The sequence below is a fragment of the Nasonia vitripennis genome (assembly GCF_009193385.2).
Source record: "Nasonia vitripennis strain AsymCx chromosome 4 unlocalized genomic scaffold, Nvit_psr_1.1 chr4_random0004, whole genome shotgun sequence".
Taxonomy (NCBI): Eukaryota; Metazoa; Arthropoda; class Insecta; order Hymenoptera; family Pteromalidae; genus Nasonia; species Nasonia vitripennis.
Window position 1 is genome coordinate 2,637,757 of NW_022279639.1, and position 17,950 is coordinate 2,655,706.

The 17,950-nt window shown below is 38.5% G+C and overlaps 1 protein-coding gene across 4 annotated transcripts in view; it reads left to right on the forward strand.

Moving 5' to 3' along the window:
- LOC100113816 (programmed cell death 6-interacting protein) overlaps positions 1-17,950 on the forward strand; it is a 374,789-nt gene that overhangs the window by 326,590 nt on the left and 30,249 nt on the right. For all 4 annotated transcript variants that reach the window (XM_031928159.2, XM_031928160.2, XM_031928162.2 and 1 more), the window contains one exon: positions 12,838-13,002. In XM_031928159.2, the coding sequence (XP_031784019.1) occupies positions 12,838-13,002 (165 nt within the window). The remainder of the gene's footprint in view (positions 1-12,837; positions 13,003-17,950) is intronic.

A 17,950-nucleotide genomic window follows, 5' to 3' on the forward strand; every position in this document is an offset into this window, starting at 1 on the left:
GTAAAATTCTGAAAAATGTAAACTCGTTCAAAATATATTACGCCCTTCATAAATATAAAATCGACGAAATTGTTAAGACAAACTTAAATTTCGCCACTATAAGCGTCGACGTTTTAGATGTAGTTTTAAAAGAAATCTATGCGTTCGGCTAAGCCAGAATCGCAAAAGATGTGTACGACGTTATTTTTCCGATATAACTTTTTTTATTCATCTCCTATCGTTAGTGTCTAAACTGTAAAAATGCTTTATTGTTCTACGCACACACACACATACACGCACACGTGCATAAATATATCATGTATTCAATTTTTGCTGTTTTATTAAATAAATATAAGATTGTATCAAACAAAAATTTCTCTATTTTAATGTGTACAAATCCCATCAATAAACCCCAAAGCTGAAATTCAGAGTAGGCTTTGCGGCACCGTGTAGTAGGAAATCATACAGGTTACATATTATTACAGCGCAGAAAGGATCAGAGCCACCGCTAGGGCAATAAAAGCCAAAGAGTAGGTATACGCGAGCGACAGGTAGACGGCGGCTTTGGCGGACGCGCGCGAGTATGGCGTAGAGAGGGGTGAGAGAAAGACAGAGAGAAGCGGGTCCGGTACAGCAGCGGCGGGAGCCACCGCGCCAGAGCTCACGGGCTACTATAGTATAAAAGGAGAGGGGGCTACGGGCTAGTATAGCGAGAGTCGCGCACGTGCGTTCAAGCTCGGGGCCGGTATGGATAGAGTAGACAGCGAAAGAGAGAGATAGAGAGAGAGAGAGAGAGAGAGTCGCGCTCGGGTCTGCTTGAGTAAAAGGGGGAGGGCTGGCATTGTATGCGTGATATTGCTTTTGTTTAAAAATTATTTATAATTATTTATAAGTAAACAAATAAAAGTCACCCATCGATGACAGACTGTTTATGACAGTAGCGGTCGTAAATCATGTTTATTAACCTTATCAGCTACTGTTGATATAAACATGGGCTTCTGTTTACATAAACAACTGGCGCCAGCCACGGGACTGGTGACGTCAATCTAGGCCACGCCCAGTCTCTCCATACCAGCCCATATACTACTCATATAGGTGCTACCATGCGGATGGTAGTGCGAAAAATAGAGGCTATAGAGTGATGAATATTATTTTTTTATATTCTTTAATTTAGTGAAAGTATTAAAAATAATTAATTTCTGAGGTATAAGCCCCCATTTTCCTCACTACCATCCGCATGGTAGGACATATATGACCACTCATTTTAACAAATTTAAAGTATTTAAGATTATAATTATTTTAAAACTTTCTTCAATTGGGTATCAAGGGGCGCGGTAGCGCCCTGATGGAAAGTATAAGTTTTTATACACTGTGCTGTCGAGGAGCAGTGCGGCCCTATTATACTTTTAATTTGCTATTTAACCTAAATGCGTTTTATTATCTGCAGTGATTTATTGTCTGATATGTCTTAGATGCTTATGTTTGAGTAATGTATTTTAAAGATTTTCATAAGAACTTTCTAATGAACATAATATTTGGCTTCAAAAATTTCTCTTTCAGCAAAATAATAATGATCAAAATTTTCTCTTTTAGCAAAATAATAATGATCAAAAATTAATTTGCGATATTTTTTTAAAATTTTGGTCACGTGCGATTCTCATCTTTTTAAGTACAATAATACAAAATATGTCATGATAATAGGTTACAATAAGGTTATCTTCAGCAATTAGTGCAATATTCTATACTTCGCCGCGAATGTCACCAAAACATATTAATTATGTATAACTCTAATGGTAAAAGAGTGAGAGTGGTGTCCGCTAAGCGCACACTTTTTGTATTTTCCTGTGACAAATATACCTGCTTTTTAAAACTTTTTTTGCAACATATGTATTGCATTCACTCGAGATGACGGAAGAGACAGGGAGAGAAAGAGATTAAACACGAGCATGCTGTTTTTGTCGGTACTACTAAGCTCGCGCTGATCCAATAATCCGAGCGTACATCAGTTTCGCATCCGCTTCTGTAATCAGTCTGTAAACTGAGAGATCCGTCTAAATCATTTTGCGTGTGTACAATTTATTAGATTCAATTGAGAAAACGCGCATTGCCGAATTGTAGGAATGATATAGATTGGCGCCACTGAAAAGAGTACGAGTCTCCGCACCTTTGAGCTTTGGTGCCAAAAAAGCCTTTCCACTTATGTTGCGGTTTTCCAAAGCGTGGAGGGGGCGCGACTCTCTTTGGATGCAACTTACTTTTGTACTCTATACTCGTATAATATGTCACATCCGTACATCGTAGTGCTTGATATGCAACTTTATACTAAACTTTGTGTAGCCACAGAGCACCTGTTATAGGCTTTTCACGAGCTGTTAAGTATTATCACCTCGGTGTTGTAGATTTTTTGTCTGTACTTCATTGACTTTTTGACGCAATCACTCTATTCAAAATAGACAAAATTATTTTAGAAATTGATGTAATTTACTAGCATGCGCGATATACTCTGTCGTAGTTGTGCGAGGGACCTTCGATGTCCATCTCTGTCGGTCATATTGAATTCTTACGGTTGCCGTGCAGCTAGTAGCCGGCAGTCGTAGATCCACCCTGTAATTCAAAGTCTCGAAAAAGCAAAATACTTCGCAAGCGATTGCCACGATGTTTATTCATTTCGTTCGTAAAGATTATAAGCCTTGAATTCTCAGAAAATCGCGCGTGTTTATCGGGCGAGATGCGCCTGCCTAGAGATTGGCCTGTGAATTATTTAACTGCGACTGCACCCGGCCACAGCGAGCACAGCGCAGCCTCTAATCTTATCCGTAGTTCTTCCACAGTATTTTACTATACTTGACTGCTTTTCCATGTTGCTGAGTACCTATATCTCGATGTGTACAACCGCTAACGTCGTCGACACGGAAGTGCCTTATAGTTTTGTCATCGAAAAATGTGTGAGATCTCACGCAATTTTCGACTAATCGGGCTCAAATTTTGAAAGAAGTCTCCTCTTGCACAAACCTAAAAACTAATTTTTTTTTATCCCTATCGTCTACGTTTTTTTAAAATGTGAGCACAATTTGTTCAATTTTTGCGTGTTTTTTGAATAAAAATTTTGGTGTTACACGATTATCTCTGAGAGACTTTTATCAATCGGGCAAAACATTTGTGTGCGAACTCCCCTCGTAATAGTAAGGTGCCAAATTTATTTTGGGCTTGGTCCTGCATGTATACGCAGAATGCGGTCACATCCAAAAATCGCTAAAAACGGTTTTTTGGCTCTAACTCGAATTCTATGCATTTTACAAAAAAAAAAAGTTATGTAGAAAAGTCGTAGATCTCGAAAAAATACAACTTTTTCCTACTTACACTGAAACGTGAAAATGCTTTTAATTTGAGTTAACAGGCCAAAATCGATTTTTTTATAGTAATAAACCAGTATTCATTATAAAACTTTGAGGCTTTACATTATACATAAAAACCAAAATAATATATATATACTTAAGTCAAGTAGCTATATAGTGACAACATAAATGAGTACATTTTTTCGCTAATACATACGTAATATCGAATGGCTGAGTCAGGTAAAAGCGCGAGGCGAAACCGCAGCGTGTCTGGCAGTTGATACTTATTTGGATTTAACTGTAATGTACAAAGGGAGAATCGAGGTGGATAAAATAAGTGCCGTTGCGCTACAAACTGCGAGCACACATGAGAGAGAAAAAAACGCATTTGCCGTGTATGAAAAAAAAACACAGATACATCACGTGTCTGCAACACATTTTCGTTTGTTTTCTTTTTGTGCAATATAGATGCAGCGAATGGCGAAGCTTCCGTCGAACCGCGCTACACTCGCCGTTTCTTTTTCTCTTATTATGAATTCTATTCATATCCACTTCACGACAGCATCACTCAAACAAGTCGAACAAGTTAACGGACAATACGAAAGATGGTTTAAGTACAAACACATATTGGTATCGGTAGTCGTGAAATGTACTAGGTTATATGTGTCAAATTTGAATGTAAAACCACTTATTAGCCATTGTATTATGTTTGTTTTGCACATTACTTCTAGTAGAAGGTCAGGCCTATTCTAAAACTTTACAGCTACTTTATACTATAAAAAGGTATCTTTTTACTGTATTAAGGTTGTCGGAGTCCGGATCAAACATTCCGATTTTTATATTTTAAGGTTTAAATGCAAATAAGGTAGCCTTACTACCTAGTCTACATACATATAGAGCTTTAAAAGTATTTTTATTAAAAAATTCAGAAAATTTCCCAAAAAAAGTATCCGGATAGTTTTAGTTAAAAATGCATCCCTTATAAGCTACAAATCATAAAAAATAGGCAAAAAATGATAAAATTGCTTAAAACCTCAACTTTGACCAGCTAGAACCCGAAGCCAAATGAAGGAATCGCTCTGAAAATTTTTTTGGGAGTCAGGTACAACATGTAGAACATATATATATATATATATATTTCTTCCTATATTATACAGTTGTAAGCGTGATTTTAATTTGAAATTCCCTCCACCTACCCCTCCACTTGATAACGTTAAATTGTTTAAAAACAAATGTTATTTTGATTAAACTTTCCCCCTCCACTACCCCTCCACCCCCTCCGCTGCCCTCTACTAACCCCTCCACTTTCCTTTCACTCTATCTCCACTTTTTCCTTTAGAGTATGTAATTTTACACTTTGTGAAGAATAGCATTTTGAGGATTATTTGTACGACAGAAGAATGTAACAATTAGATACAAACTCATAACATTCTTTGATTGGATAGAATTAAATTGTAAAGTATTAAAGAAACAAAGTGTACGCTTACCTCTTTCGCGTTTTAATATTTTACAATAAAATAATTAATAAGATCAATCATAATAAAATTGCTTAAGAAACACCCTTCTCATCAGAATGCAGCAAAAGGTAAGATAAATAAACTCCAAATAAAAAGTCGATAAAGAAACTAAAGTTAAAAATACGATGTTAGGAATATCCGAGCATATTTAATAATTAATTAATGATTTAGAAATAAGAAACCAGAACGTTATCAAAAATACAAACAAAAACGTGACAAAATCCAAATAGAAATAAATAAAATCATTAAAGATTATAAAACGCGATAAAAGGAAACTTAAGTTAAAGCAGAGAAAAATCAAATCTTGACGCTATCACACACACATACAGAATCGAAGGAAGGCGACAGTCAGTGAAGGAGGAGCGTACATGCAGAGAAAGGAAGGGGAACGCTCGCACTCGGGCCATGTATAAAAATCGAGCCACTACGAGAAGGAGAAGGCGACTATCAGCAGAAGAAGAGAGTGCATGCAGAGACAGGAGAAGAGGCACTCGCACTTGCCCTGTGCATGGAAAATCGAGCCGCTACAAGAAGAAAAAGGCGACTATTAACGGAAGAAGAGACCGCAGTAGGTAGAAAAGTGCACGCGCAAGCCACCGTATACAGATCTCCGTCACGCGCACAACAAAGAGCTGCGGACAAAGGAAGGTCAAGGTGCGCCGCACTTGACTACGAGATATCTAGAAGTCATTGGCAGCATAGAAAAAAGAAGATGCTCTGCATATCATAGGGGAACACGCCAAATAAGGAAATATGCGACGTGCAAGACCCCTCATTAGTCGAATGGTCCTCTCATAGTTACTCCTTTACGCCAAAGTGGAACCGCGAGGAGGCTAGAAGAACTATGAGAAAGAGATAAGCAACCTCCATATAAGAAAATATGCAGCTTTCGCTTCTGATTGGCCGTCTCTCCTCTATCACACACACTAGACACAATAATGCACAGGGGGTGGCAAGGAGGATTTTAGGTATAAAAGGCGCAGAGCACTAGGCCTGAAGGAACAGTATTTTTTCAAAATTAGGGCAACGCGGAAGCTTTGCCTGAATCCGGACCGGTACGTCGCGTCGGACTGTAACGTTTACGTGTAAGTTCTGTCAGGACTTGGAATATTTTCGGTCGTTCAAGACCTTAAATATTTTTGACGGTTCAAAAACTTAAAATATTTTTGATTGTGTAAAGATTTAGAATATTTTTGATCCTATCGGACAGAATACTGACGTTGTCCTTTGTCTTTTCTGAGGAAAGTTATAATTGTTTTATGATACATGCGTTAGTCGCGAGCGAGCGTTAAACAAAATTTTATTGCTTCGAATAAACTTAATTGAGAATTAAACCACGCGTGCACATTTAAATCCTTAAACTCCTAATTCCTGATGCGCCCATTCATACTTGAGATCTATTCGCTTTGGAAGCTCAGCCGACGCCCAACTGAGAGGATGTGCTGGTAGAAGAGCAGGCCAGAAGCAGAACAAAACACAAGATAAGTGAAATACACACACATAGGTCGCGCGCTTCACTAAATATTCTTTTTCACTCTTTCTCCTTATCACAATTCGTTGCACGAAAAGTCGATCACGTCTTCCAAAAGTCTAACATAGTATTAGTCCGTGATACAATCGTAACGATAGGAGTAATCTCCTACTTAACTGACTACTAAGGGAGGATTAATTTGCATTGTAAAGCACAATGTTGGGTTTAGACTAAAAATACATAAAGATCAATGGCGGTTTCAAAAGACTTTCCAGCGGCTACTGCAGGCTGTTCCTTCTTAGATCGCAAAGATAGTCAGGCACCGATGGCGCGAAGACTTCGCGTTTTAAAGCTTTGTCGTCATCTGTGCTTATAAAGCAAATTAACCCGTAGAGTTACTCTCCTGTGACACTCTTATAAGTGTAGGACATAACAGGTTGATTACTTATACTTTTTTGGTGCATCGCAGCCGGGAATTATTTTGAAACGCGAGAAATTCAGACATTTTTGGGTAATTATTTGACAAAAACTTGTGAAATTGAAACTTAAAATCAGGTCGAAACATGAATAGCTACAAGAAACCTCTTTTAAAATTAAGAAACTACAAAAAGTGATCGTTTAACATAATATTTTATTTTGCGTAATCCTTCTTCCATTCCATTCCAAAAACAGAGAATCGCCTCATTGTGCGACCTGTTTTTACAAATATTCCTTTCCAAAAAATAGAGAATCGCCTCATTGTGCTACCTGTTTTTCAAATATTTCTTTCTAAAAACAGAGAATCGCCTCATTGTGCGACCTATTTTACAAATACTCCTCTCCTTAAAAGGACCTATCTAATCCTTCATTGAAAAACGGAGAATCGCCTCATTGTGCAAATCGTTTTTTTTTTTTTTATAAAGAATCCGCATCTCAACTCATTGTGTAATCCGTACTAGTCAACAAAACACCTTTTTGTAACTATACGCAAAATAAAATTAAATGAAGATTGCATATAAATTAGTTAAGGCCTCGCGAAAAGACAGAAGAGGTGGACAGTTCAGATTTCTGCAAAAATTAGCAATTAAGAGGGAAAATTTAGAAAAGTAACTTAGTGAAGTGAATTCGTCGACGTAAATTTCCCATACCATTGCGACAACGGGGTAAGTAAAACAAAAGAATAACGTCGTATTGTCAAAATTTCAAATCGAGATAGGGAAAAACTTCGACGCACTATTTGCATTTGCTGAAGAAGAAATTAAATTAAACAAATTGAAAATATAAAATTTTAAAAATAAAAGTTGTACAAAAATCTAATTATGTCGAGTAGTGACGAGAGCGAAAGAACCATAATAAATCGGGAAGCAAATATAACGAAAACTCATGGTAACCGAACACTCGATTTAGACGACTCGAGTTTCATAATAAAATACGGGGTACATCGATGGAAGGCGAGCAAGAGCGAGACAAAAACCTAAAACTAAAGCTTCCAAACTTACTTACCCCACGCGCAGCGAGTTCAATAACAATATACGTGGTACATCTCTTAAACCCCGATTTACAAATAATAAATCAATATTCAGATTAGCAAAAGAGAAATGATCCCGTAGATCCAACGTTAAAAAGAAAAGCAAGCCGAAGTTATAAAAGATTAGAAAAGAGTTCATCGAAGTATCACGTAGAAGCCCCTTCTCCTAAACTAAAAGCTAGAAAATCAATTCATGATAGAGTTCAGGGTTTGGACAAGAACTTATTTGGCTCTTATAGAGAGAGTAAAGTTACGGACGACGAAGAAGATGGTGTTATTAAACAAGTTAACACAAGTGCTTCACTTAAACAAGTATCTATAAAACCGATCCGATTAAGAAAATCATTATTAAAGCCGACTAGCTCAAATCAAGAAAATTTCAAAATTACCGCAGTAGTCCAAAAGATTGCATCTCTAGAAGCCACGCCTCTTTTTTCAAACCCCACTCTCGGGCAGCAAGATCCTACTCTTATAAAGCCAAGCGAAGCTGCTCATGATTAGCCAAATCAGAAAAAATTTTATGGACCGAGTTATTGACTAACTCGCATTTATCTGAATCCCTTAATTTAGAAAATATACGAATTTATCCAGTTCCTCGATAAATTGAATCATCGAAAACATGACTGCTATCAATACGACAGAAGCTAATACTTAATCGCAAGAAAAGGAAAAAAATTGTGTAATTCCCGAGAATTCAACGAAATTTAAGGAAATACAAGCAAATAAACAAATAGAGTTACTATCGAAACAGTCCCTGGCAAAATCGGCAGAAGAAATCGCGCGAGAAGCAGGAGAATTACACAATAAATTCGCGAATCAATTGAAAATCCAATTGAGTCCCTGCGTGAAAAAGTCAGTTTCAAACGAATATTTTCAAAGTTCGGAGAACGTTGACGAATTAAGCGAAAAACTTAGAAAGGGAGAAAACCTTCTAACGTATACGACTACGTCCGCTGACGGATTCCAAATTTTTGGGGAATCGCTGCATTTAAGAATAGTCCTAACGACACTGGCGACCACACAGAGAATAACGACCAGTTCTCTACACCAACTGGAAATATAATAAACCCTTTTGCCGGTTGCACTGAAGCGTAAGATATTCTCCTCGAAGGAAACGAAGAAGACTGCGCACCTTATTCAAATGCGCCTTTTTGGTGATGCATTAACGTGCGCAAGGGGACAAAAATTCAAAACTATCGATGAAATCATTTAATTCTTCGAGAGTAATTTCAGATCGTCAAAAACGTATCACGAAGTTTCGGAAGAATCAGCAAAAATAAGACTCAGTCCTGCAGCAGCGAGTAGACGATCAGTGGCAGCCGTTAAGATTCTTGTCAAAAAAACTGAGCCCGACGCAAGCCCGTTACAGCGCCTCCGACCGCAATCTACCTGGCGATCATACATTTCTGCTACATAGTACCAAGCTCGGGCGTTTGTCGTCTTCACGGACCATAAGACGCTAATTTTTGCTTTTAAGCACCGTCAAGCTTATGACACAACGCTACGGCCGACTGTTGGACATGAGCGCAAGCCTGCATCCAGTGCTAACAATCGAAGACCTCCCGATACGTTACATCACCAATCGGAGATTTCACGCCACTATCTGCGAGATTCCAGCACGTGCACATCGACATCATCATTCTGCTACCATCTTTACACGCGCTGGCCAGAAGCTTTTCCGATACCGGACGAGGTAGTGGAGACATTTACTCGTGCTTCCTACGACGGCTGGATCTGCCGCTTTAGCATATCGCGGCGCGTCACCACCGATCAAGGTCGGCAATTTGAGTCCTACCTTGTTCAATGGCTTAGCTGATTAATCAGTACGACTCACCTGCGAATGGTCGCTTATCATCCTCAAGCAAACGGCTCGGTGAACGACTTCACCGCCATTCAAAGCCAGCAAGACGTGGACGCAGGTTCTGCCCGCCATCCTCCTAGGCATACGGGCAGCGTGGAAGGACGACCTCACAGCTACCTCAGCAGAACTCGTTTACGGTGAACCTCTGCGTTTACCTGAAGAATTTCTCGCCTCCGACGAACGCTAGAACGAAGATCCGGCGTTTTTTTATTAGGCAGCTGCGATAATACTTGCAACAGCTGAGACCAACAGCCGTCACGCGACATGGCACAGCGAAAACTTTCGTTTTCAAAGACCTGGCAACATCGGAGCATTTTTTATATACGTCATGACGTTGTGAAAAACTCGCTCCAAATACCATATGATAGACTGTATCAAGTCGTTAGCCGCAGCGACAAAACATTTATTATCAACATGCACGGCAAAGACACGATGGTTTCCATCGACAGGCTAAAACCTGCCTATACCTTGGAGGCAACTTAAGTCACCAACCGCTTTTTATGACACCAACACCGCCACTTCCATCCAACATGCCCACCGAGCAGATACCGACACCACCAACATCCCAGAGGGAGACGAGCCAACAAGCATCCGACCAGAATTCATGGTCGGGAATAAACTTAAAGATACGAGGTCGATATATTGGCAGAGATATTGATTAAGATAAAGATGAACAATAGGGATATATCCTTATAGTAGAACATATAATGAGTAAGACAGAAACTAAGTTAGAGTCGGAAATAAAGAATACAGATAAAAATAAAGTAAGAGTATATTTTTATCAATTCCGACTGTTGCTTCAACTTCTGGATTCTCATATATATAGCTAGCCAACAAACAGTAACTTAGTATAAACTTTTTAAACGAAAGTAGAATAAAAGAGCTTTAATTTAAGCCCTGGATAGTTAAAAATGACTGCCTGGGTTAAAAGTTATGAGCATTTTCACTTATGAACATATCTACGAATAATCTCAAATAACTGGTCAAAGAAAAGTCCTCATAACTGTCGACCTTTGCGGTCATTTTTAACCATTCAGGGCTTAAATTAAAGCTCTTTTGTTCTACTTTCGTTTGAAAAGTTTATACTAACAATAAGTCCCTGTTTGTTGGTTAGGATTATATGGAATTCAAGAAGGGAAAGAAACAGTCGTAATTGATAAGAATATATATCGCTAACTAACAAACAGGCACTCAATATAAATTTTTTAATTAAAAGTAGAACAAAAGAGCTATAATTATGACCTGGCTTTTTCAATCGTAATACAGTTTTTTTTTTGAGTTTAAGGGACGTGCAGCTCTTCCTAGGGTCGAAATTTAAAAAAGTACCACTCAGTAATCGAAAGTAGATAAAAAACGCTAACTTAAATGATTTTTTGAAAATTTTTAGGTCAGAAGGATTTTTGGTACAGCTCTGTCTCAGTTGACGTGGAATGCGCCATAAATATAAATGTGTGTTTGTGTGTGTATGTGAGTACACGTTCGTAAAAGTTCTATTACTAAATTCTTGCCTGTCACCTGTTGACCGTCAAGACACCTTAAAAAGTCCCTCCATTGCTCCATCGTTCTCCAAAGTGCCTTGAAAACCCCGAAGTATCTTGGATAAACAGAAAAGAGGGAGAGATCGAAATCTCTCCAGTGTCTCGATAAATCAGAGGCACTTTGGATAGAGAAGAGGGAAGCGATTCTCTCCAAAGTGCCTTGAGAATCGAGAGACGCTTTGGATAGACAAAGGGGGGAGGGGGCTCTTTCCGAAGTACAAATGGCACCATGGGGAGTAAACAATTTCGACCTTGATTCCCCAGTGGCTCGCGTAGGGGCCAAGGTTCGTTTTGTTTACATTCTCCATGGAGCTATGGTACTACTGGTATAGAATATAAATCCTGCCGAGTAAACTGATTCAGATCCCTGAAATCAATCCAGAAACGGAAAGTTCCGTCTTACTTTCTCACAATTACTGGTGCACTACACCAATCACTAGCACAGCGCTCAATTAAACCCGCTTTATAAAGTCTTCCGACCTTATTGACCGAGATCTCCTGCATCTTAGGTGATCTACGCCGCATCTGTTGTCAGATTGGCGTCTCGTCTACCACCTTGATCGCGTGCTCTGTGATATGCGTGAGTATTGTCTCTACCAACTTTATTAGCATTTTATAATCATCGACACTCACTGCCACAAAACACGCACACTCGGCGAAGTTGGTGGCCCGATTCGAGCTGTCATTATTTCAAAAAGGCTGCTAGACACCTTTGCCAGCTCGCCACAAGCCTTTTCCTAACCGCACATTAAGATGGAAACTCTTACAGAAGTCCATCTCCAGGATCATCTTCAGCAAGATGCTTGGCACAGCTGCGAGTATCTAACGATCGCTCACACTCGATTTCTTTTTGCAATCGTCTAATCTCTTCAAGAACTCTTCGGAATCCTCACCCGAGAATTTGAATCCCTAGCTCTTTAAGAGTTACACTGCGTCAAGTACGTTTTTGCCGCTGCCTGGTGTTGTAACTGTAGTCAGCGGCCTGTCGGACCCGCGAGTCGAGCGCAGCTCAGACTTCCTGTCGCTTAACAGCAGGTTCGGGCTCGAATGATTCCACGTCTTACGTCTTCTTCTCCTCCTCGCTCAATTAATTTTTGAATTAACCTCGTACCTCCGATCCCTCCGGACTAACTCACGATGACACTTCTCAGCTGGATTGTACGGCGCAGCATAGCTCGTACTATCCTCGCCTTCGTCCACCAGTGATCGCCTCGTAGTCGTGCCAAGCTGCTGCGACGCCGGCCTGCGCGACGCATTGCAACACACCGGACCCTTGTTGCCACCGCAAGGTGAAACAGGGTTCTCGGTACTTACGGCTCAGCTAGAAGTGGTGTTGCCGCTCTCGATTTTTATGGCAAAATCCCAAGCGACTGCAGCGCATATCTGCGACGCAAGATTAATGTACCAGCATTTACTTGGTACAATACATAAATAGTACATGACGCCATATTAAACGACATGATCAGCCATCATTTCTATTCCCGTATGACCGGAAAAATATTCGAAAAAGTCCTGCGTACAGATCCCTATTTGCTTAGATAGTTGCTAACATTTATGAGCACTAAATATGCATTTTTTATTTTTTGTAACTTTTTACGTTTTTTATGTTTATGTTTTTATTAATTTTAGACAAAGCAAGAATTCAAGTGTCATCGTATTTACCTTATCCAACGCATGATCAAGGTATGCCAATCCCATATGGAGTACAGACTTCAGCACCATATCCGAATTACATGCCGCCTCCATTACCAACAACTTTTAACCCGTATGCAACAATGGCTTTTCCGACCCAAGGTAATTTGTTTTTGTAATTTTTGATTTTAGATTTAAGGAAATCCCATGCCTAACATTTATCGACTGAGTCCATTGAACAAATGTACGATAGAAAATTACTTGAAACTAAATGTATATGATGAATTATGCAAAACCAAGATATAGTTGCCCTTCGTCTTGGAACCATCTGGTACTAAGAAAAGTTTCAAGTTAATATATGTACTAGCGTGATTTACCTCACTCCTAACGTCGCTCGGTTTTTATTTATGAAAATTTAAAATACAATTAATTTTTCTGGTAGCATGGGAAATGAGTATTAATGGTGAATAATAATAAATCAACAATAATCAATGATAATAATTATTACTTAAATTAATTAAATTGGTAAATAATTTGAATTTTGTCTTTATTATTATTATTAAATAGCAAAATCTTTTTTTCTAATATGGCTTAATTCTTGTTTTGAATTTTAGTGCAAGCATTTTGAATAATAATTTCTCGTTCTCGCCCAGCATCCCGGATTGTATTCCAGATCTTTTTCTCCTTGCTCAGTTAAATTATCCATGCTCGATAATAGTTTATATCCCGTTATATGTTCGACCACCCGCGATCTCCTCGTCTATGGAGGCAGCTGACATGGCCCCAACACATGACTGAAAGCGGTGCCAGATAGGGAACATCATACCAGGGTATAGCACGCGATACTAACCTAGCCCACCTCCACTCTTTGGAACCTCCCACACCGAACAAAGTGCTTGACTCTCTGGAGAGTTTCTGGCAGACATCAAGCAATATCTGTGTTTGTGTGAAATTATTTGCGATCCTGCTAGGATATTAGCGGTTTTCAAAGTAGAATTTATTACAATAACCTAAAATACCCATTAAATCTTTTCTGGCACATTCTTAACAATTTATGCAAGCAACACAACACTAAAATAGATTTGCATTATCAAGCAATCTAAACTAATGGACTTGCAATTATTGTATGCAGTCACAAACAATTTAGTCTGATAAAATTCTAAGAACATACAAACGCGAAATGGCAGACGCACACAAAAGGTTATTCTCAAGCACACTTAGACAGAGTGGTGCCGTCACTTGTAGTATCTCCGCGAAAGCTCTGAAAACACAACTAAATAAAAGCCTTAACGCAGTTCTTAGGACGGATGATGCGATTTAATCTATGATCGATGAACCTTTTTTAAATGTCAAATAGATCCAAAAAGTTCATGACGTTATGCGATACCTCTTGAAAAAATCAGACGAAACGTCGGAAACAGTCAATGATTTAAACAAAAAAAATGAAGGTTGAAAAAACTGCTACCAGCGCATTCTCTCCGCGGGGCGTGGGCTCGGCTTCTAAAGAAAATCTAAAGTATGAATGGGTATGTCAGGAGTTAGGAGTTTAAAGATTTAAAGCTGCACTTGCGGTTCAATTCTTAGATTGGACCAAATTCGATTCGGACAGAGCTTCCGCGTTGCGATAAATGTCTCAGAGAGACTGCTCCTTCGGAGCTTGTACCCAGGGCCTTTTATACCAGATAGCACCTTTACCGTTATTTATTTTGTGTGTATGTATTAGTAGTTGCGGAAAGGTAGTGCGGCCAATCAGAAGCTTAAATGCTGCATATTTTCTTATATGGTGTTCACTTATTTTTCTCTTGCTTGCTCTAGGCACCCTTGCAGTCACCCTTGATGAGCGTGTAATAGCTAAAAGAGGACCGTTCGTCTAATAAGAAGCCTTAAACGCGGCATTTCTCCTTATTTAGAGTTTACTTGCTTCTCTCTTACTCCCCTATGCAGAGTGTCTTCTCTCTTCTATTCTTTTGGCTACTGTCGTTGACTTCTAATCTCTCTCTCTCTCTCTCTCTCTCTCTCTCTCTCTCTCTCTCTCTCTCTCTCTCTCTCTCTCTCTCTCTCTCTTTTCCTTCTTCGCTGACTGTCACCTTCTCCTGATTATGTGTGTATGTGTATGTGTATGTAATAGCGTCCGAATTTGATTTTTCTCAAATTAAACTTAAGTTTTCCATTCTCGCGATTTATAATCTTCAATAATTTTATATATTTCTATTCTGATTTCTGTAGCGATTTTGTATATATTTTTGATCACGTTGTTGTTTCTTGTTTCTATCTTATTTAATTAATTATTAAATATACTTGGAGTTTCTTAACGTCGTATTTCTAACTCTAGTTTCTTTATCGATTTCTATTTAAAGTTTATTTTTATTATCTTTTGCTGCATTCTAATAGAAATGGTGTTAGTTGACTAATTTTATGATAATTAATCTTATTAATTTCTTAGTTGTGAAAATATTACAATGCGAAAAAAGTAAGCATTTCACAGCTCTGACGCTTTGGACTCTACGATTACCGGTGCTTTATCAAACATTTATACATATACTAACACAAACACACACATACGCGCACACACACACATACACACACTATGCAGCAGACATTCTCAAGAAAGTCAGGAAGGACGAAAGAAGACATTTTTGCAGCTAGGTGTTTTTTCACTTGGCCGTAAGAAGGATGAGTTTAGTCGGTGTGAATCCGGCACACTGCTGACATTGGGGATGGGGCTGTCTCGATGACCCCACAAACAAGGTCATGCTATGGTCTTTCTAAGATTTTCCCTAATACCTATTTCTCCGAAAGAGAAACAAAAAAACACATACACACAGAGGTCGATGCTGAAAAATACAAATATAATACATTATTCTAAGTATATAATTTATTGTAATGTTTGTTTGGAGCATCTATGTGATTATAAAATACGGTTTATTTTAAGAAATTTATATTTTTTGATATTAATTCATCTTTTCCTACTGAATAAAACTCATGTGAGTGCTCTTTACATAAATAAAATGATTACTTAAAGATTTTCTTCATTTTATTTTCACAAACACATAGCTTTAAAAAAAGATCACATCTGCAGAAATAATTATTCGCAGCATTTTTTTTATCTGGGCAAAATCTGCAGATTCCATCTTGTGATATACACAAATACATTTCATGTTCACAAACAAATAACTTTAAAAAGAAAAGCATATCTACACAAATGATTATTTTCAGCTTCCCTTCCATCTGGACCAAAATTGCAGATCACATCTTGTGATATGCATGAATACATGCAGCATTCGTCATTTTATATTCACAAACACATAGCTTTAAAAAAAAAGTGTATATCCGCACAAATAATTATTTTCAGCATCCCTTTCATCTCGACCTAATCTTAAGGTGGGTCCGGAGAAGTAAAAGTAGGGTGGGGGTCGCAACGAAATCTTTGTTTTTGACTACTATGCGAGTGCTGTGGACGCAAATGGTCAATGTACTAACCTTAGCTAAAAACATTTATCCACGTGTGCGTGCGCACGGAAAAAGAATTACTTTGAGTTCGTTTCGTCATTACTCGAGCTAGCCTTAACGAAATGACTTGAAAAAAATTGTATAATAACCGTGAATATACGTAGTTTCATATTATGTGAACACAATTAGCTCAAGCGGTTGTTTAAACGAATGAAAAATACTAAATCAGAAGTGAACTTTTAATATGTTAGATTTTTCCGTCTAATAAACAAAAGCCTGTTACAAATTTTCGAAATTGTTAAATAATTGTCCATCGCATTGAACGACATATAGTGATAAAGGTATCTGGAAGTTTCAAGCCTCTATATGAAATAGATCAAAAGTTATAAACATTTGAAGTGGAGAATCGAGTGCACGCGAGCGCGAGGTTAGGTCGCTTCACTCGCATGCAGTAGGCGCTTAGTATAGCCATTGTGGCACTCTATTTTTTCCAACTCTATTTACTTTTTGGTCTTTTCCTCATTGAAATAGCCGGTAAACTGAATTTTTAAGGGTACTAATCGATTCAGCATCCCATTCTCTTGCTAAAAGTATGTTTTTTTTTACTGACCCATTATTTTAAGCATATAAAAAAACGATCTTAATCTCGAATTTTGCTATCATCCCATAAGAGGAGAGCGTTTCCAATGTTGATGTTTTTGTTAATATCTCGGTAACGGATCGATCAATCAATCTCAAATTTTCACAGGTCGTGTGTGATGCATAAAGGAAAAGATATATACTCATTTGGAGATTCTCATTACTTTGCTATATCTCCGGACCCTTCTTAAGATCACCTCTGATAATGTATGTAAAATATACATATATATCTACACTGTTAAAAATTGGTTGAAAATTCAACAATAAGTAGTTGAAAATTCAATTTTGCGTTATTGAAAACTAAATTCAATAACTTTCGATTGAATATCTCAGCGCTAGGTTTTTCTAAGTTAATTCAAGTACATGTTACTGAAAAAACTTATAAAATTTTGACGTATCCAACTTTTATTAGGCATCAATTCGCATTTTAAATACTTATGAGACATGATAAAAACAATGTAAAATGATGTGTATCGTAACCTATATATTAATGAATTGTAAAATAACATCTCGAGCAACATCGTAAAACGGGATCGGACAATAGCTGCACGGAAAGAAGTACGCACGCTGAGGGACGGCGCGACTGAGCATCTTGATTTTGATGCTCTTAGACACGGTGTATTGGCATGCACTGATATTCAGCATGCTTGCACGAGAAAAAACGATGCGCGAGAGTCGGTAGGGCACGCGTCGCCGCTCGCGCAGTTGCACCGTCCCTCAGCACGCCTCACACTACTTCTTTCCGTGTGACAGTTCTACGCACTGATATAGGTGGTTCGACACCGCTACCGCGCATGCGCGTCGTCGCTGCGGCATGTCGCGTCGGTCGGGCCCGCCCGCCGCCGCTGACCGGGTGAGCGAGTCGCGAGCGCCGTCCGCGAGTGCAAGCGTGAGCGAAAAATAACCGCCATTTCGACAGCAGCGTTTTATAGTAGTGCATGTTTGGCTTTGTTCGTAACGTATTTTTTGTTTTGTTCTACATTCAGTGATTTCATTACGGTAAGTATAATTGCAATGAATC